Source organism: Amblyomma mixtum, chromosome 7 (assembly GCF_055824585.1).
Source record: "Amblyomma mixtum isolate Tamu chromosome 7, ASM5582458v1, whole genome shotgun sequence".
Taxonomy (NCBI): Eukaryota; Metazoa; Arthropoda; class Arachnida; order Ixodida; family Ixodidae; genus Amblyomma; species Amblyomma mixtum.
In genome coordinates, this window is record NC_143018.1 from 27,515,429 (window position 1) to 27,532,179 (window position 16,751).

The 16,751-nt window shown below is 45.6% G+C and overlaps 1 protein-coding gene across 1 annotated transcript; it reads right to left on the reverse strand.

Annotated features, from left to right (window-relative positions):
* Window positions 1-736: 736 nt before the first annotated feature.
* Window positions 737-14,144, reverse strand: LOC149335426 (trypsin alpha-4-like). Its single transcript, XM_089553918.1, has 8 exons — window positions 14,037-14,144; window positions 12,252-12,327; window positions 10,672-10,745; window positions 9,692-9,789; window positions 8,507-8,766; window positions 6,114-6,253; window positions 4,562-4,741; window positions 737-918 (listed from the first exon to the last, which is right to left on the reverse strand). Exons 1-8 carry the CDS (start codon window positions 14,142-14,144, stop codon window positions 739-741), a joined length of 1,116 nt encoding a protein of 371 aa, XP_089410044.1. The 3' UTR covers window positions 737-738.
* Window positions 14,145-16,751: the final 2,607 nt, after the last annotated feature.

A 16,751-nucleotide genomic window follows, 5' to 3' on the forward strand; every position in this document is an offset into this window, starting at 1 on the left:
TTTATTAAGGAGCATCGGCACTGACTAAAGCAAAAATGCGTGCACTGATTAGCGACTTTGCCGCCGCGGTGGCTCAGCGGTTATGGTGCTCGGCTGCTGACCCGAAAGACGCGGGTTCGATCCCGGCCGCGGCGGTTGAATTTCTTTGGAGGAGAAATTCTAGAGGCCCGTGTACTGTGCGATGTCAGTGCACGTTAAAGAACCCCCTGGTGGTCGAAATTTTCGGAGCCCTCCACTACGGCGTCTCTCATAGCCTTAGTCGCTTTGGGACGTTAAACCCCATAAACCAAACCAACCATTAGCGACTTTATGCCAAGGTTAGAGAGAAGCAAGCAGGTTACCAGTGAGTTGGAAATTATGGCGTAGGTCGTAGTAATAGCGAAGGTTTGCTATTAGCAGAGTTCGCAGAACGAGAGAGTTTATCGATCAAAAATAAGTTCTTCCGCAAATGGGACAACAGGAAGTAGGCTTGAAACAACTCCAATGGCGAAACTTGAGATGAAGCTTCAAACTGCGCGCTCATCCCTGCATTGTGTAATGCGAAGGGGAGATAACCGTTGGTCTCTTAGGGGATCTCAAAGGATTCTAAGAGAAGGCAACAGTAGCAGGGTGCGGCAGAGGTTCGGGTGGGCGGGTGAAGTTGGGAAGTTTGCAGGGATATGATAGCCGTAGCGTAGTCAAGCTGATGAAGATACATGTGTCAAGGGGTATACGCTGATGACGGCAGCTCTTTACTGTTCATATAGACTCATATTTGTTGGTGGTCGCGACAGCCGCTTTTATCCAGCCTAGGTAATTCGACAGGTTCGTGTAAATGCCAGGAACGTCATCCAGGTTGCATCCATCTCCGGAAGATACCAGTCCAACGATTTCGAAGGCGTTGTCTTTCATCCGTACCAGGGGAGCACCGGAATCACCCTGAAATGTGAGAGAGAGAAAGCTTGAGTGATTACAGACCAGAAGAACTGGTAAATGGGTCATGCAATACCTGCTTGATTTTTCCTTAGGCTCATCACGTTTCTGACCAACCCTGGGGCAATGACTCTGTTAAACGCGATGACCGGATTAAAAATTGCGAGGTCACTTTGGCAACAAAAGTGTTGAGAGGCGAAAGCCGAGGACACTATGTCGTGACGACGTCACAGCGTTCCCGTGGCTATATCGATACCCAAATTATACATCGTTCGGGGATTTTATGTGTGAATAACGATCAATTGTACATTTTTCGATCTAATTTGACACTAATTCGATGCTTTTCGGACCATTCTGCGACAATTTTCACTATGCCGTGACGACTTTCAGTGGATGTGACGTCACACCGTTCCCATGGCTATATCGACGTGCGCGCTATTTCGGCATAATTTCGATATTTTTGCTTATAACTAATTAACTAATCAATCTACAGTCATCAAGCTTGGCTTCTAGGTTCATTTTTTCCTCCTCTATCTGAAGCAACCATTGGTTTTCTTCTATCTTTTTTAGTTCCCGAGTTAAACGTGTGTGACACGCTTTGCCAACGGACGACAGTATGAGCCATTAAAGGCTTTCGCCTTAATGCCTCTTCTTTGGCTGTCACTTTTTGCTGCCCCGTGGTGCTTCTGGCGGTGCTGGCTGGGTACTGCTATCATAGTTGTTTTTATTAGATCATTCTATTCTTTCCCGCCTTTTGCTACTGAGCAGGGTTTTGGGGAAGGTACATCTAGGTATGACCGATACCGTTTTTCTTTCGGGTGTGCATTTGAAATATTCGTCGACGCTGTACAGCTTTCATGTCATTGTTCCGATGCTGTGGTTACAGCACGCATGCTCTTTTACACACGCGCCAATATCCCGCCCTTTACTAACTAGCTACAGAGCTCTTTTGAAATACAGGTAACCACGATTTGAGAGCGCCTTCAGAGAGGTTGACTTTCGTTACTGAGTGCGAGTTCATGTTAGTTCTCTTTTAGCGGGATGTCTGGCGAAGTTCATGACGAACAGCATAAGCACATATTGCTGCGTCAGCGAAAACAAATCTATCGATTCGATTCATGGGGTTTAGCGTCCCAAAGCGACTCAGGCTGTTGGTCGGAAAAGCGCTATTCGCCGCCGCAGGTTTCCTCGTCAAATATTCGTTTAACCATCTCTTTATACAAGTTTGCCACACTGCCTGGACCCCTCAACGATTCGGTAACTCGACATAGATTTCAAAACTTCACGCATATCACTGTCACATAAAGCTGTATACATGCATATGTATCTTCTGTGATTTAGCGGATGCATACTTGATGGGAGCCGCCGAGGTGGCTCAGTGGTTATGGTGCTCGGCTGCTGACCCGAAAGACGCGGGTTCGATCCCGGCCGCGGCGGTTGAGTTTCTTTGGAGGAGAAATTCTAGAGGCCCGTGTACTGTGCGATGTTAGTGCACGTTAAAGAACCCCAGGTGGTCGAAATTTCCGGAGCCCTCCACTACGGAGTCTCTCATAGCCTCAGTCGCTTTGGGACGTTAAACCCCATAAACCAAACAAAACCAAACCAGCATACTTGATGCCTATTTCTCATCGCGGATGTCATTTCCCAATGGTGGGTCACTGGGGCCGGCTTTCCCACTGAATTGAACAGCTGCCTGATTTCTGGAAGCTACCCTCTCTGGCTCACGACGGAAAGTGGACAACTTCTAGTTTTTTTCATGCTTTAGGACTCAGGTGACGGCACATTTCCGTTTGGCGGCAGGGTAGACATATTGTAATCAAACTTGTACCGCCGGTTTTCCTCTCATTCTTGATTACTTGTACCAAATTTCGCAGTCATACGGCGTTTCATCCCGGCGCTAATCAATTTCAAAATCTGGAGTTTTCATGATCTCAGTTCCGATGATTTCTGCTGGTGACATTACATTTTCAACGTCAGAAACATTCCCCGCACATCAGTACCCACTCCCCGTGTCACTACCAAACTTTTTAGGCTTGCACTGTGTTGGTCCGGTATTTTATGAAAGGTCTATTCGTTTTCAGCAGCTGCTCCTATTGCTCCTGCCATTCAACGCTTGTACAAGTGTTTTTCTGCAGATGTTTGTAGTGTCATCGCTGCATCACGCGAATTATCGTCCCTGGCAATTGAATGGGCTTCGCTTTTCCCTTCCCGCTCTTTAAAAATGGTTCCATTCGATATTTTGAAAAATGTTTTTTGTAGCGAAAGCTACATTGGCCACGAACTTGGGATTTCGTTGTGGCGGTGCTCCGAGGAGGCACAGAGACCGACCTTGAGCCATTGCCTAACAACCGCCGCAGCTGGCGGACGTCGCGCGCTCGTCGCACCATCTGGCATGACGTCACACCACGCGCTTCGCCGCGGAGCCACCGCCGTCGTTTGGTATGACGTCACACCGCTTGCCTCGTCGTTCCGCTCGCTTTCGCTACATATATCCTGGCATAGCCGAGCTAAGCCGCTGCCAATTTTTTTTTTTTTGCCGGATAAAACTCTCAAGGAACGTGATGCAACTATCAACTACAAATGTTCGAAAAACCCCTGGAGTTGGCCTTAGGAAAAAAGACGCGTTTATGGTATTTTCTTCGCCACCTTCCTCGTTCTAGCATGTGTCCTCAACGACCACTGTGTGGTCCGGCGTGCTTACCTTAGATATGTATAGATATTAGCCCTGCCCACGCACCTCTGTTACCGTACTACCACCCACGTGAATTACCGCCTTCTGCCCGTATTCCACCCCCCTCCCCTTTACACTACCGTTTCCGTACTCTATCCCTCAGAGACTTAAATCCCTCCTCGTGCTACACTCCACTCAACACAACTGCCGTTCACATCACCCACGTGGAAAACATGTGCGACGTTTACATGAATTCGACAGAAGTCGAGTTGAGCCCCTTTTTGAAAGCGTAAAACCACCATGGAAGAGGTTAAAACACGAGTCGGGAATTTCCTTCTAAAAACCGGCTCTTTGTCTTGAATAAACGGCTCGACCCGCACTCTGTCGAGTTCATGTAAACTCTGCAGTAACAAAGATTCCTCTCACTCTTTCCCACTCCTGCCTTTGAGGAAGGGAGCCCGCTAAACAATGATGCGCAAAGGAGTTTGACAAAAAGGGTTATCTTTATTGAATTCCTTCAGAATGCGTCCTAATCAACTCGTTTATATTGAGGAAGCCGGCAAAAGTCTGAAATTTTTAATGGGGAGAATGAAGTCCTCTCTGCGCAGTGGCTATCGACCGAACCGTGCATTGCATCATGTCCCCCATTCTTCGATAAAAATTTTGAATATTGGAAAATTGTAAGGTACTGTCATGGAAAGATTGAAGGCAATGGTCCAGTCTTCCGATGCGTAGCATAATCATTCTTTTAAATTTTTTTCCATCGCTCGCATCGAGCAGTTAAGACTGCCATAAAAAAACAGAGGAACGCTTTTAACGAAACAAAAATGTTAATAGCAAAAAAATTCAAGCCTGCTGATGGGAGATCTGCTGCTATATAAGTTATAGTGAAATCTTGTAATACATGAAAAAAATTACATTCATAAACTAATTCCCGTTCAAGAAGGCTTTTGTCCAGAATTGTAGGGTATGTGTTTATCCGATGAATTCGTATTTCTCGGTGTTCTGGACGGCGTTGCGTATCCAGGCTATGTACTGCTGGACGTTCGTGTAGACTCCCGGCACGCCCTCGAGGTTGCAACCGTCTCCGAAAGACACTAGGCCCACCACCTCGTAGGTGTTTCCGCGTTTCCGCATCAACGGCGCACCGGAGTCACCCTGCAAATACGATACACCAGTTGTACACTCTAAACACCAATACACCTGTATGGGAATAAAAAGGGAATAAACTGTCCTCTTGCGCACACCTTTTTACGAAAGGGTGTGCGCTAAAGGACAGTTCACTTCTTTTTTATTCTTTTCTGTTTAGAGTGTAGCGCTGCAACTGATTGCCTTTACGGCAGGTGTTCTTAAGAACTTGCTAGTGCTCGTACTCAAAAGCTGAAGCCGTAATCATGTGCAAAAGCTTTTCAAAACTGCTTTTTTGCCATTCAAGAGCAGAATCACGTTTTCTTTGTAGGTATTTATTTTCTTTATTGCCCGTACCTTTCACAGGTCTGTCTCTTTGCTCATGGAGTTGTGTTCATTAACGAATGAGACAGTGGCATTCTTATCGAAGTCGTCATGTGCCTGGCCTAACTTCGAAAGCCCTGAACTTAAATTGTCGCCAGAATACATCGGCTCTATTGAGTGTCTGGAGGTCACTAAGTAAAATCAATGGTCTTATGCGGCAACGAAAGTTCTCGGTGCCGGGTGTGAGACTATTCGCAAGGCTTTGGATTGAAGTAATTCAATGGGGGTAAAATGTTCAGAGGGATCCCCCAAGGTGAAGTAGGTTTGTAATAAGGGAGTAATTACTAATTGACATCCGGGTGGATGTCAATGAGTAATTACTCCCTTATTGTAATTCAATGGTCTTCATGCGGCAACTAAAGTTCTCGGCACCGGGTGCGAGACAATTCAGAAGTCTTTAGATTGCTCATATTGTGCCTAAATAATATTCTGACAGTTCCAAAAGCCTGTGAGCGTTTACGGAATACGGTGCTCCTTTTGTTGGATGGTTAAAACTGAGTCTGGACGGCTGAGAAATTTTTACCGTGTTCGTTGACAATATGGGCGCTTGCTGATGCATACACTTTTCGCACAGGTCTTCCTGCCGTATGCTACAGACTGTATAACAAGAAAGAACACCAGTTTTGTATTTTAGAGCATGGTGAACACAACTAATTGTGTCGCGCATTTAAATACTAGTCCTTTATTTAGCGGTAGTATGCTGCAATGCATCACCACGCAAAGGAACAGGAGGCGCAATCCGTAAACGCTTTGCAGTCAACTCCGGTGGCTCGTTGATGCTTTGTGGGCGTATGGTTCACGCCTGGTGTCAGCAACCATTTTCTTGCAATAAGTGCAGCCTATCTACCCGGGGTTCTAGTTTCGCTAGTGGACCGGATGAGAAACCGCCAAAAGAAAAGCGCGTTTACAAAGGATCAAGGTTTTAAGCCTTCTTTCTTCCAGCATTTATCAGCTTAGGCGTTTCAAAAGTATAAACAAGTTTGTCGGTTCGTTTAACCTGTACACTACCGCAACGTACCTGACACGCATCCGACCCCTTCTTGTAGGCGCATAGTTGTTGCGGTGTGTAGAAGCCGATCCCCGCCAGTCCTTGTACGCACTGGTTGTTCTCCCACACCACCTGTGTTGTGTAGCGCAGTACTGGTGATCCGGTGCCATCTGCTCGCAATGCACAAAGAAACGACACATGCGTTCAGTTATAGAGTAGATGCTCGAGGTGAAGGACTGGAGTTAAGGTACAGCTGTCTGGAACTAAACATGGCTACAACAATGCGAAAGATGGCGGACGATCGCGCATATGCGTGTAGGTTTTGAATGGGTCTGCAAGTAGTATAATGGCGCATTGGGTTAGGAATTTATACTTTTAAGCTGCTGGTCGCCTTTCGACAGAGGCGAAATGCCAGAGGCCCGTTTATGTGCCACGTCAGTGCACGTTAAGAACCCCAGGTGGTCGAAATTATCCGCAGCCCTCCACTACGACGTCTCTAATAAGTCGCTTTCGAACGTTAAACTTATAAAACCAAACCAAATGTGCCTTTATCGCATATGCTGGCGCATTCAAACCTATACACGTTTTAAGTGGTGGAGAGAAGGGCTAATACAACATGGAGCTGATTGTGACTTGAATGATGCATTCAAAAGCCCGTATTGGTTCGTGGAAAATTCAAACTTAGCGCGGTCGTCTAGAATCTCATCCTCTGACAATTTTGTGGCGCCATCTCTCGGGGCAATTATGAAAACGCTGTCTGGGCCATGGCGGCCCTACAGACGGGCGCGACGCCGCGCGAATTGGCCTGTTTGGATGCGTTCCCCATGGACGAAGTGAACATAAGCGTGGAAGTCAGGCTATGAGACCAAACAAGTATTGAAAAGTTTTGTGCAACATGCAGATAAAAGTGTCAATAAATATAGTAGAAAAACCTGATCGGCAGGTTACACTCCGCGCCTCTGATTTGAGTTGACAGCGTCGTCAGTTCGTGTAGCGATACAGACACCATGCACAGCTGTATAGTCGGCAAAATCTTCAAGCTGAGAGTATCATGTGACCTTTGTTGCACATGCCGCGGTGGTCTGCGTCCACCGTCTTCTTTGCATCTCGACCTTTGATCTCTGTATTTCCCCCGCTTTTCAGTAGTTCATTCCGGAAATACGACGAGCTTCGGCTGCCCATTTCACATTAACTCGGCTTTCAGTCGGAAAGGGTGTCTAAAACCCACGTTTGCTGATTTGTAGATTACAGCAAATACCTTAGAGTCTAGCTGCAGATACGAGGGAGCAATTTGTCCCTGAAAGACCTTTTTTCTTTTTAACCAACCTTGAAACCTTAGTGCAGACCATGGAGATAGAAGGGTGGAGACACTACGTTTCTTCTGACTGAAAATTTCCCCGCCGTTTTCTTTCAATCTGTGCTTCATGGAGCGTCAGCCCGATTACAAGGGCCGCATCTGGCCGGAGTTGGCAACGAGAGTTGTCACTGGCTTGATAGGCGCTTTCGCGGGTGAGCGTGCACGCTGGCGTAAAGCTGCGGCTGCCCTGTGACGTCATAATGGCGGCGTTAGAGCAACCATAAGAAAGGAAGGGGAGCATCACAGAAATCAGTCGATGCCGTATTAACATTAAACGTTAAATATCCCATTTACTGTTACTGACTTTGGATTTGAGCTCCGCTTGTAAACGCAAATGGGTCGTGCTGTTTGTGTGACTTGGCTGTGGTGGTCAAGGGCGTCTACTGTTAACGCAAATGGGCTAAACGGTCAAGCTCAAAGTTTTCAGGGATCCTTGCGAGCTCAGCTTGCCTGGACATCTAACAACTAGTATCACCTGTCGACCTCCAGTAGGGAACAACGCGCAACTAAGTGGAGATATACTTGGCTAGGATAAAACTGTACGGTGCGGTAAGATGCTGCGGAAACGCGCCGTAACTCTAGATTGCTATAAGAAGAAAGAAAATAAATAAAAAATCGTGTTGATAGCGACGACCCTCTTTTCCTACGCGCTGCAAAATCTTACTTACGCTGAAGCCTGCCAATTATACCATGGTAGCAAAAAAAAACTTTTGAGATCACTGCAGCAATCCACATTGGAGCAATGCGAAAGCAAAACGTCCACATACTGACGTCCGTGGTTGTTCTGACGTCCAGGTACGATATCGACGTCCGCTGTTATTTTGACGTCGATGTATATTTTTTCGCATTGTTTCGCGTTTAATTAATTCATTATACCTCAATAGCGAACTTTTTCCCACCGCAACATTTTATCACAGACTATCTGTCACAATTACACTTTCACACATCTATTTTCAGAGAACGATGCAATCGTGGGGACAAAATTGCGCACACTTTTTGCTGACGCGACAGAACCATATAATGATCCTGATTACATTTGAGTTGAACTCAATTGTCGTCCACTCACTCTCCACGGTGACTCCCCAGCCGGCGACCACCACTGTTTCTCCGACGATCCTCTGAGGCGTTTGAGGCAGGCATATGGTTCGTGTGGTGGGTCCCAGTCTGAACGGCTTTTCCACGTACAGCACGGCCAGGTCGTTCTTGAAGGTTGTAAAGTCGAAGTCTTCGTGCCGGTAGAAGTGCTTGACACTGACCTTCGTGCCGTTGAAGAACCTGGCCGCACCGTACAGCATCACGATGCTCGTCGCCCGCTGATTGTTGGTCCTGCGTATGAATGCACGACCGATGGTTAGTGCTGCGCCCTGGTGTTGCCCGTTGATAACGGAGGTGGCTGTCTGCAATAACAGAAACTGAGCCTCGATGTTAACAGCGGCGGGTAGCGGTAGATGCCGCGCGGTGTATCTCTGGCACGCGCGGTCCGTTGCATAATGTGTGCAACCGAAGGTTTCAAATTATTCATGCGAGAGCATTATATGGCTATGTCGTGTCAGTAAAAAGCGTCTGCAATTTTGTCCGCACGATTACGTCATTCTCTGCAGATAAATTTGTGAAAGTGTGATTGTGACAGGTAGTGTGTGATAAAATGATGCCGTGGGAAAAATTTCATGGATGAGGTGTAATTGCTTAATTAATTAAAAGCGAAAAAACGCGGCAAAATACACTTAGATGTCAGAACAGCCACGGACGTCGCTACAGTATGAGGACGTTTTGCTTTCGCGTGGCTCCAGTACGGGCCGCCGCAGTGATCTCAAAGTTTTTGATTTTAAAGACGTGGTTGTACGCGTAGAATTTAAATTTATTTACAAAATAAGAACGCCTATAATAAGATGTCACAAAGAACAGGAAGAATGTTAAAAGCTTTCTGCATAGTACATTTCTCTTCATAAACTTATTGTATTTTTATTTCTTTTTGATCCGCTTGGCACAAGCAGTTATTACGGTGCACTTTGGAGAGCCCAGGCGATTGTATCAGGAATGAAAAAAAAAAATTTGAACAAGAAATGGCTGCAAAGCTTTTTCTGAAGCCGCCGTCCATATATTTTCCACCAAGCTGTTAATTTTGCAGCTTGATTGGGCAGAAGAAAAAAACCGGATTTTTCTTGCGCTGTTAAAATGTTCGTGTCAGCATAAAGTCAACAGAGAATGGCAGAGCCAACAGTCATGTACTGCTTCAAATGTGTATGCGTACCATATTGTGCAGTGACCTGCTGTCAGGATGTGCCGCGAGGTCAGAATTGCTCCTGCACATCGCGTGACTATAGTCCTGTACCGCACCTGTAAGAACACCTGCGGCCAGGAAAAAACAAACAGTGCTGTCACGTAGTGCAGCCAATTACGCTTTGTGAAGTTATTCCCAGACCACTGGACATTAAAACTCCCATGGATGTCCCGAGGACGCCCCAATGACGTTCAGGATGTCTGCAAGACGTCCATGGGAGCTCCAGTGACCATTGGGAGCCGCCAAGAGAAGACACCGTTCAAAAACAACGTGAAAAGAGTTTAAAAACTGCATAAAACAAGGAACCTTTGAGACGTGACGTAAACAGACCCCTAACTTTATTTCATTCTAATTTAATGGTGCGGACAACGCCGAAAAATAAACAATATTTTTCAAGCATAGCGAGTGAATGAGTTGAAGTAACCCAACATGCAAAAAAAAAAGAGCGAAACTGCTAAGAACCACGTTTCAGTCGGATAGTATCGTGTGATATACCATACCCAACAATTCTGGACAGCATTTTTGAACTGGAAAAGTTTATGAGCTCAATTTTTTCATATATTTTAAGCATTCACTATAACAATAAATACATCCTCAGGACTCCCGTTGGGAGGCTTGCATTTTTTTTTGCTATTAACGTTTTTTATATCGTCAAAAGCTTTCCCCATTGGTTGTCTATGGCAGTTTCAACTGCTCGATGCGAGTGATGGAAACAGTTTAAAAGAAAAATTTTGCTGCATATCGGAAGAATGGACCATTACCTTCAATATTTCTATACCGGTCTCTTGTAGTTTTCATCTTTCAAAATTTTTGTCCACAAATCTAACGCTATAGGAACACGCAAAATTATATATACACTGAGGCCAAACCGCCGAATGGGACTATGTATACTATAAATAGTTCGCCTCAAAGAGGGTCTGCACCACAAAGTAGCCCCATTTTTGACTCACCACCCATGGAAACCTCTGGATGTCAGCTGCGAGGCCGTTCACGATGCGGAAGTCGATCGATGGAATCCCACAGGCTGCGAGAAATTGGTGAGCGATGTGCAAATAGGCGCCGCGGTCAGGTTGACGCAGGATCGGTAAAAGAAACGCAAGACAGCTCAGGAAGACAATCTGGCTTTCCTATCGCTTTACTTTTGTTGAGACGATTCATGAACGAACAGGTGATCTAAGGGGACGTGTTTCTTGTTCCCGGATTCTCGAGAGTTCATCTACTGCTAATAAGTGCTGTTGTTGCGCGGTCATCTATCGCTAGTAAGGTGTTTTTGCTGTGAAAGCAACACTACGCGAGTCGCCGAGTCATTTCGCGGAGCTGACGAAAGGCCATACTGCGCATGCGCGAGGAGCAGTGACGTCACACGGCGCACAGCTGGCGCGCCGCCGCCGTCGCTGCGCGGGTGACTCAGAGGTGCCGCTCTCGCCAGTTGCGCATGCGCAGTAGCGGCGCATAGCGAGCGTGCCGGGGCCACCGCCGCTGCCGCGCGCTCCCCATCGGCTCTCTCTCTCTCTTCTCGTTGCTTTAGCAATCCTCCTGGTTTAACCAGAGCTAAACCACTGCCATTTTTTTCATAACCATTTTGTGTGTACTGCAAGGCAAGACCAAATGCCGTTGCCAACGATGTTGCATACAAAGAAATAAGCAAAGATTTCGCAGTATCTGGAGTCTGCTGTTGTGATCTGCAGGTTATAGGACTAATCACGGTAATATGCGACAAATGCTCAAGAAGGCATACTGTAAATTTCTTTACAGCAGTGTTCAGAGGAGCGAAGCTAATAATACAAACCTCCTTCAAGGTATTAAGATTCTTAACATCTATACTGGCTTGCAAAATGAAATAAATTGTTCAACGAAACAAGTGCAAGAACTGAAGCTAAAAATCCAGACAATGCCATAATCGGTGGCTGCCACAAACTGCTCCTATGATGATGTCTCCAATTACTGAAATGGTTGAAAGTAACTAAATAGGCTACGCTTATTGTATGGTCGCTTGCTAAAACGTGTTCACTAGAACGAATTTCTAAAGTCGAAGCTGCGAGTTTCGCACATGATCACAAGGAGTGACACCACCATAAACATAATAAGCGCAATATTATAACGTCTTTTTTTTTTTCATGTCACACTGCACATTTTCCATCCTGTGCTGTCGTCGATATATCAACCTAATGCGACTTTAGCTCAGTTTTACGATCTGTTCTAATCGTTGCGTTGAACTAATCGGACATGCAGAATTAAATTAAACAAACACTGAAGCACACTTTTGCTGTGCCCCGTGGCAGGAATGAAGAAAAAATAACGCCGATAAGTTTGGGTGCTCCATAACAGTAATCCCATCGATGAATGCGATGCGCAAAACTTCACCTGCTCAAGCTGTCTTTAGGATATCCATATTAGGTTCCGATAACGTTAGTTATACAATCCAATATTTCTTAGTTTTTTTTTTGTCTGATTAAATTATGCGTGTCTCCAGTTTCAGCAACGAAACGCGGCAGCAATACCATTCGAATGTCATCGGAGAGACGCGTACATTTATGGTTGAGTCCCACTTCTCCGGGTAGGAGGCCCGTCACTTTTTTTCCCGCTTGCTCAGACACCTGCAAACACTGCAGATGCAATCACAAAAGCGGAAGAGGCAATGAGAGGGTAACTTTAAACGGCATGACGCAGGACTATCGATATCACGCGGAATCAGGCGACTACACTCGAGTGTCGAGTGGAAAGAACTGTTTTTTCATCTCTGATGCGAACACCGAGCTCGGGCCTGGTGTTTACAGCGTCTCAAGTGTCACGCTTTTTACAGCTTTTAAGTTTTATGTATTTCACAAACACGACTTAAAATTAAAGGGTCTTTCTAGCTTAAGGCTTGGTCTCGCCTGAGTTTAGTGTAGAGGGCAACTTCCTGCTAATATTATTTGGCATAAAACAAATTAGCAATCTAATAATGAATAACCAAAACAATAAAAGTGCCAGAACATTTGGCAGCAACAAAAAGTGTGTTAGCGAGTAGCAGATACGTTCAGCACTAATTTATGCGTTTTCTACAGCATAAGGAATCACTGGACAGTGACTGAGTACACAGAACAGAATATGTGAGCGTGAATAAACTGGTGTGCAAGTATACAACCTGAAATAATAGTGAAAGAAGTGGTGAAAACGGATGCAAGCGATAGCAAAGGCTTGGCTTGGCTTATCGGGGTTAACGTCCCAAAGCGGCTCGGGCTATGAGGGACACCGTAGTGAAGGGCTCCGGAAATTTCGACCACCTGGGGTTCTTTAATGTGCACTGACATCGCACAATACACGGGCCTCTAGAATTTCGCCTCCATCGAAATTCGACCGCCTCGGCCGGGATCGAACCCGCGTCTTTCGGGTCAGCAGCCGAGCGCCATAACAACTGAGCCACCGCGGCGGCCCGACAGTAAAGGGTTTAAGAAATGTACTAGAGGAGGAAGTGACGTATGCCCCTGCCCATATCTCGAGTCGTCCTCTCTCCCCATTTCTTTATTAACAAACTTGAAGGTTAATTAAAATATGAACCTGCTCAACGTGAAAAATGAAAGAATAAACAGAGTTTACGCAGTACAGCTCAGTGAAAACAACATCATATGAATTTTCTGAGCCCCATTCTCATGTCTCCCAGCATCTACAAGTGCAGCCTGCTCTATGCAGCTAGAAATGCTGACCAATTAAAATATTGTTCCGGCGCCTGCGCTTTGGATTTTAGTTTTAAGAGGAAGAAAAAAAAAACGACCAGTAGTATTTGCAAGAACAGCCGAGTCGGTGCAATAAGTCGAGTACTCGCCGCGGTGGCTCAGTGGTTACGGCGCTCGGCTGCTGACCCGAAAAGACGCGAGTTCGATCCCAGCCGAGGCGGCTGAATTTCTCAGGTGGTCGAAATTTCCGGAGCCCTTCACTACGACGTCCCTCATAGCCTGAGTCGCTTTGAGACGTTAAACCGCAATAAATCAAGTCATCGAGTTGAATGGTGAACAACGCGAAAAACCAAATGACACAAGGACCACTCAAAGCAGCGTTGAACCAACTATCCCCGCTTGCAGTTCTAACGCAATAAGTAATACTGACTATTATTACAATGAAATCACATAAGACCAATATTACCGGGAACATCCACACATTACAAGATCACTTGCGGTGTGTTATATCCTCCTGAGTGAGCAAAAAAATGTCGAACAGCATCAACAAGAAGAGCCTTGTGAACACAACTAGCAGTATAGGGACACTCACACAACATTCTCGTTGGGTGATCAAAAACCGATAAACATTGTCCGGCAGACGCATTATGTGCACATACCTGAGCAAGGAAGAGCAAAAATAATATCTGTAATCCTGCGCGCCTTTCCCCGAAGACTTTCCAGCATTTCCTGAAGCAGCATCTCAAACCACAGCCGTTTCTGGGCATAATTACAATAAAACTAAAAAAAGATAAAAATCTTAAACTTTCTCTTCATAAGCTTTGTGCAGTATGGTCGGCGCCGTAGGCAGGCCCCCGCAAACACACGTCAATGCGATCCAGCAGGCACGGATAGAATCACGTGACTACTTTCCGACCAGTCGAAGCTCAGTATTCGTTAGCGAAAGGAACAACAAAACCCGAGGCAAAAGGCCGACAAAAACGGGCTGTGGCTTGTCGAGCCGCTGCTTAAGACAATGCGTCAGGCACACGCTATACATGTGTTTAGAGCCGGAGAACGCTGGAAATAGAGCGTAGATCACGACTACGCCGTCTGGAACTAACCAGCAGAATACCTTAAGGCGCGCTTATAGAAAGGCGGGCCCAGTCTTTACGACTTTTCAATTCAACGAGGAAAGGCATAACGAGACACGCGGGTGCGCCTGGAAGCCCGTATTCCAGAGACGTGCGCGGATCGTGAGGCAGCTATAGGATTGCGTACGGCATTCGGCGCATAATTCGAAGCAAGCTGGAGGCGTCGCTTTGTGGATATCGCTGACAACTGAAAGGAAGTGCGATCGGGCAGGTAACAAGATTCGTTACTGAGGCAAGTACCGTTTCTCGAAAAGGCAGGCTTAGAGGAATAGATGTCTGACGGTGTATACAATGAAACGATGTATTTTTCTAGATTAGCCCGCCCGGCTTCAGAAGAAAAAAAAATTCAAGGTGCATTGTATTCACTTTTGGAGAAACCTTTGTTTGAAACGAATAAATAGCGATGGTATAGAAGGGGTCGACCCAGATGGGACGCGGATCATAGTTTCTTACTATTACCTAGAGGGAAAGCTGGCAACCCGTCTATGGGAGTTTACATGGAGGCCCCTCGAGACCACTTCAGCCACCATGGGCGCTCAAAGCATCATGGGGCGGTGAGCTAGCGACCGCAGAACTACAACTTTTGGCCAAAAAATAATGTAATAATAAAGTTGTTCGATCATTACAAATGTCCTAAAATTCAATATCCTGTCTGTAAATTGCAACAAATGAACAGAAAAGCCTTTAAGTGCAAAGTTTGCCCAAAATAAGAGACGACTCGCTCTCCGATTGGCCAAGTATTGAACACTATAAAAACTAATATTTCGTGCTCAACAGGCGTGCTTTTAAAAATATGTTTTAAGAAAAAAATTTGTTGTGTAAATACTTTAAGAGGTTTTTTAATTGCATTTTGGAAAAGTGAAACCTTTTATTGGCGTTGTGTGTCGTTGCGGTTTTACTACTATGGTTTTTACACACTGCATTCGCGCGAAAGTCGTCTGCGCACACACGAACAGCGTTTTCGGCATCTTAGTAGCACCACTCTGTGTTTCCAAAAAAAAATACGACTGTCCCGCAACAAGTAGCTCACCGCCCCATGATGCTTTGAGAATCCATGGTGGCTGAAGTGCAGCGCCGCCAGCTTTTCCTCTAGGTAATAGTAGGAAACTCTATGACGCGGATGAGGCAGTTCCGTTTGGCTTTTATTTTATTAGCACGCTTTTTTTTTTAGCAGCGTAAGACGCAATCATTCTTGAGAAATTAAGGTTTGAAGTCGATCTAAAATCGTGATGTTGGTGATGACGTCCAATATCGTCGTATGTAGCAACTTTTCACGTTGAATATTTGCTTTCGTCTTTCTTACGGGATTAACGCGGACCAGCTGCAGCGGTGTAGATGTTACTGTTGTATTATGGCAGGTAATCCTTCGCTTTCCGTTCTATCAGAAAAAAAAATCTCAAGTGACGACATCGCTTCAGTATACTTTGAAAGGACTGGCAGTTTCGGCACCCACCGCTCATTTTTCGCCCTCTCGTAGCTCACAAGACCACCGCTTTCTGCGAAAATAGCTCCTCGTCACCAGATGGGGGAAATCCATCGTACTTGGTCAATCTCAGTTGGCCGTCGTTGAACCCGGTTTCGACAGAGCCCCAATAAAGTTACCTAGTCTAGGGAGACGACAGCGACTCCTATTTCATACAAATAGCCACAAGTTGTAAACAACGTTTTTATACATAATTATACCTACTTTGCTATAAAAACAAACTTTTACCAGGAGTTAAAAGGCCCTAGTTATACAGTGTGATTCAACAACTAAAGTGGCCTGATATGATCCGAAAATTGGGGCTTTATCTTTAGATCATAGTTGTTTTAGGCCAGTTGGCTTTTGCGACCAGTCAAGCTAGTTTTACGCAATATTTGTATCAGCTTTGCCCATTACTCTGGCGCAAACGTTACTTCGTAATCTCATGGGAAAATAAGAGTGCGGAATCCCTGAGTATATTTTTATGCCCTGTATAAATTGAACACCAGCGACCCTCTGCACCCCGCCATTTATACATCGCTTCCCGGCGAAGCTGGATTTACAACCTCAAATAAATTCTATTATATTAAAACTTTGCTTCTCTGCCCGAACTTCAAATGACAGTTCCTTCCGCATGATTGTCGACTAGAATGCCATTTTTTTTTTACTAATGCGAGAGCATTATATGGTTCTGTCGAGTCAGCAAAAAATGTCCGCTGTTTTGTCCGCACGATTACGTCGTTCTCTGACAATAAATGTGTGAAAGTGCGATTGTGACC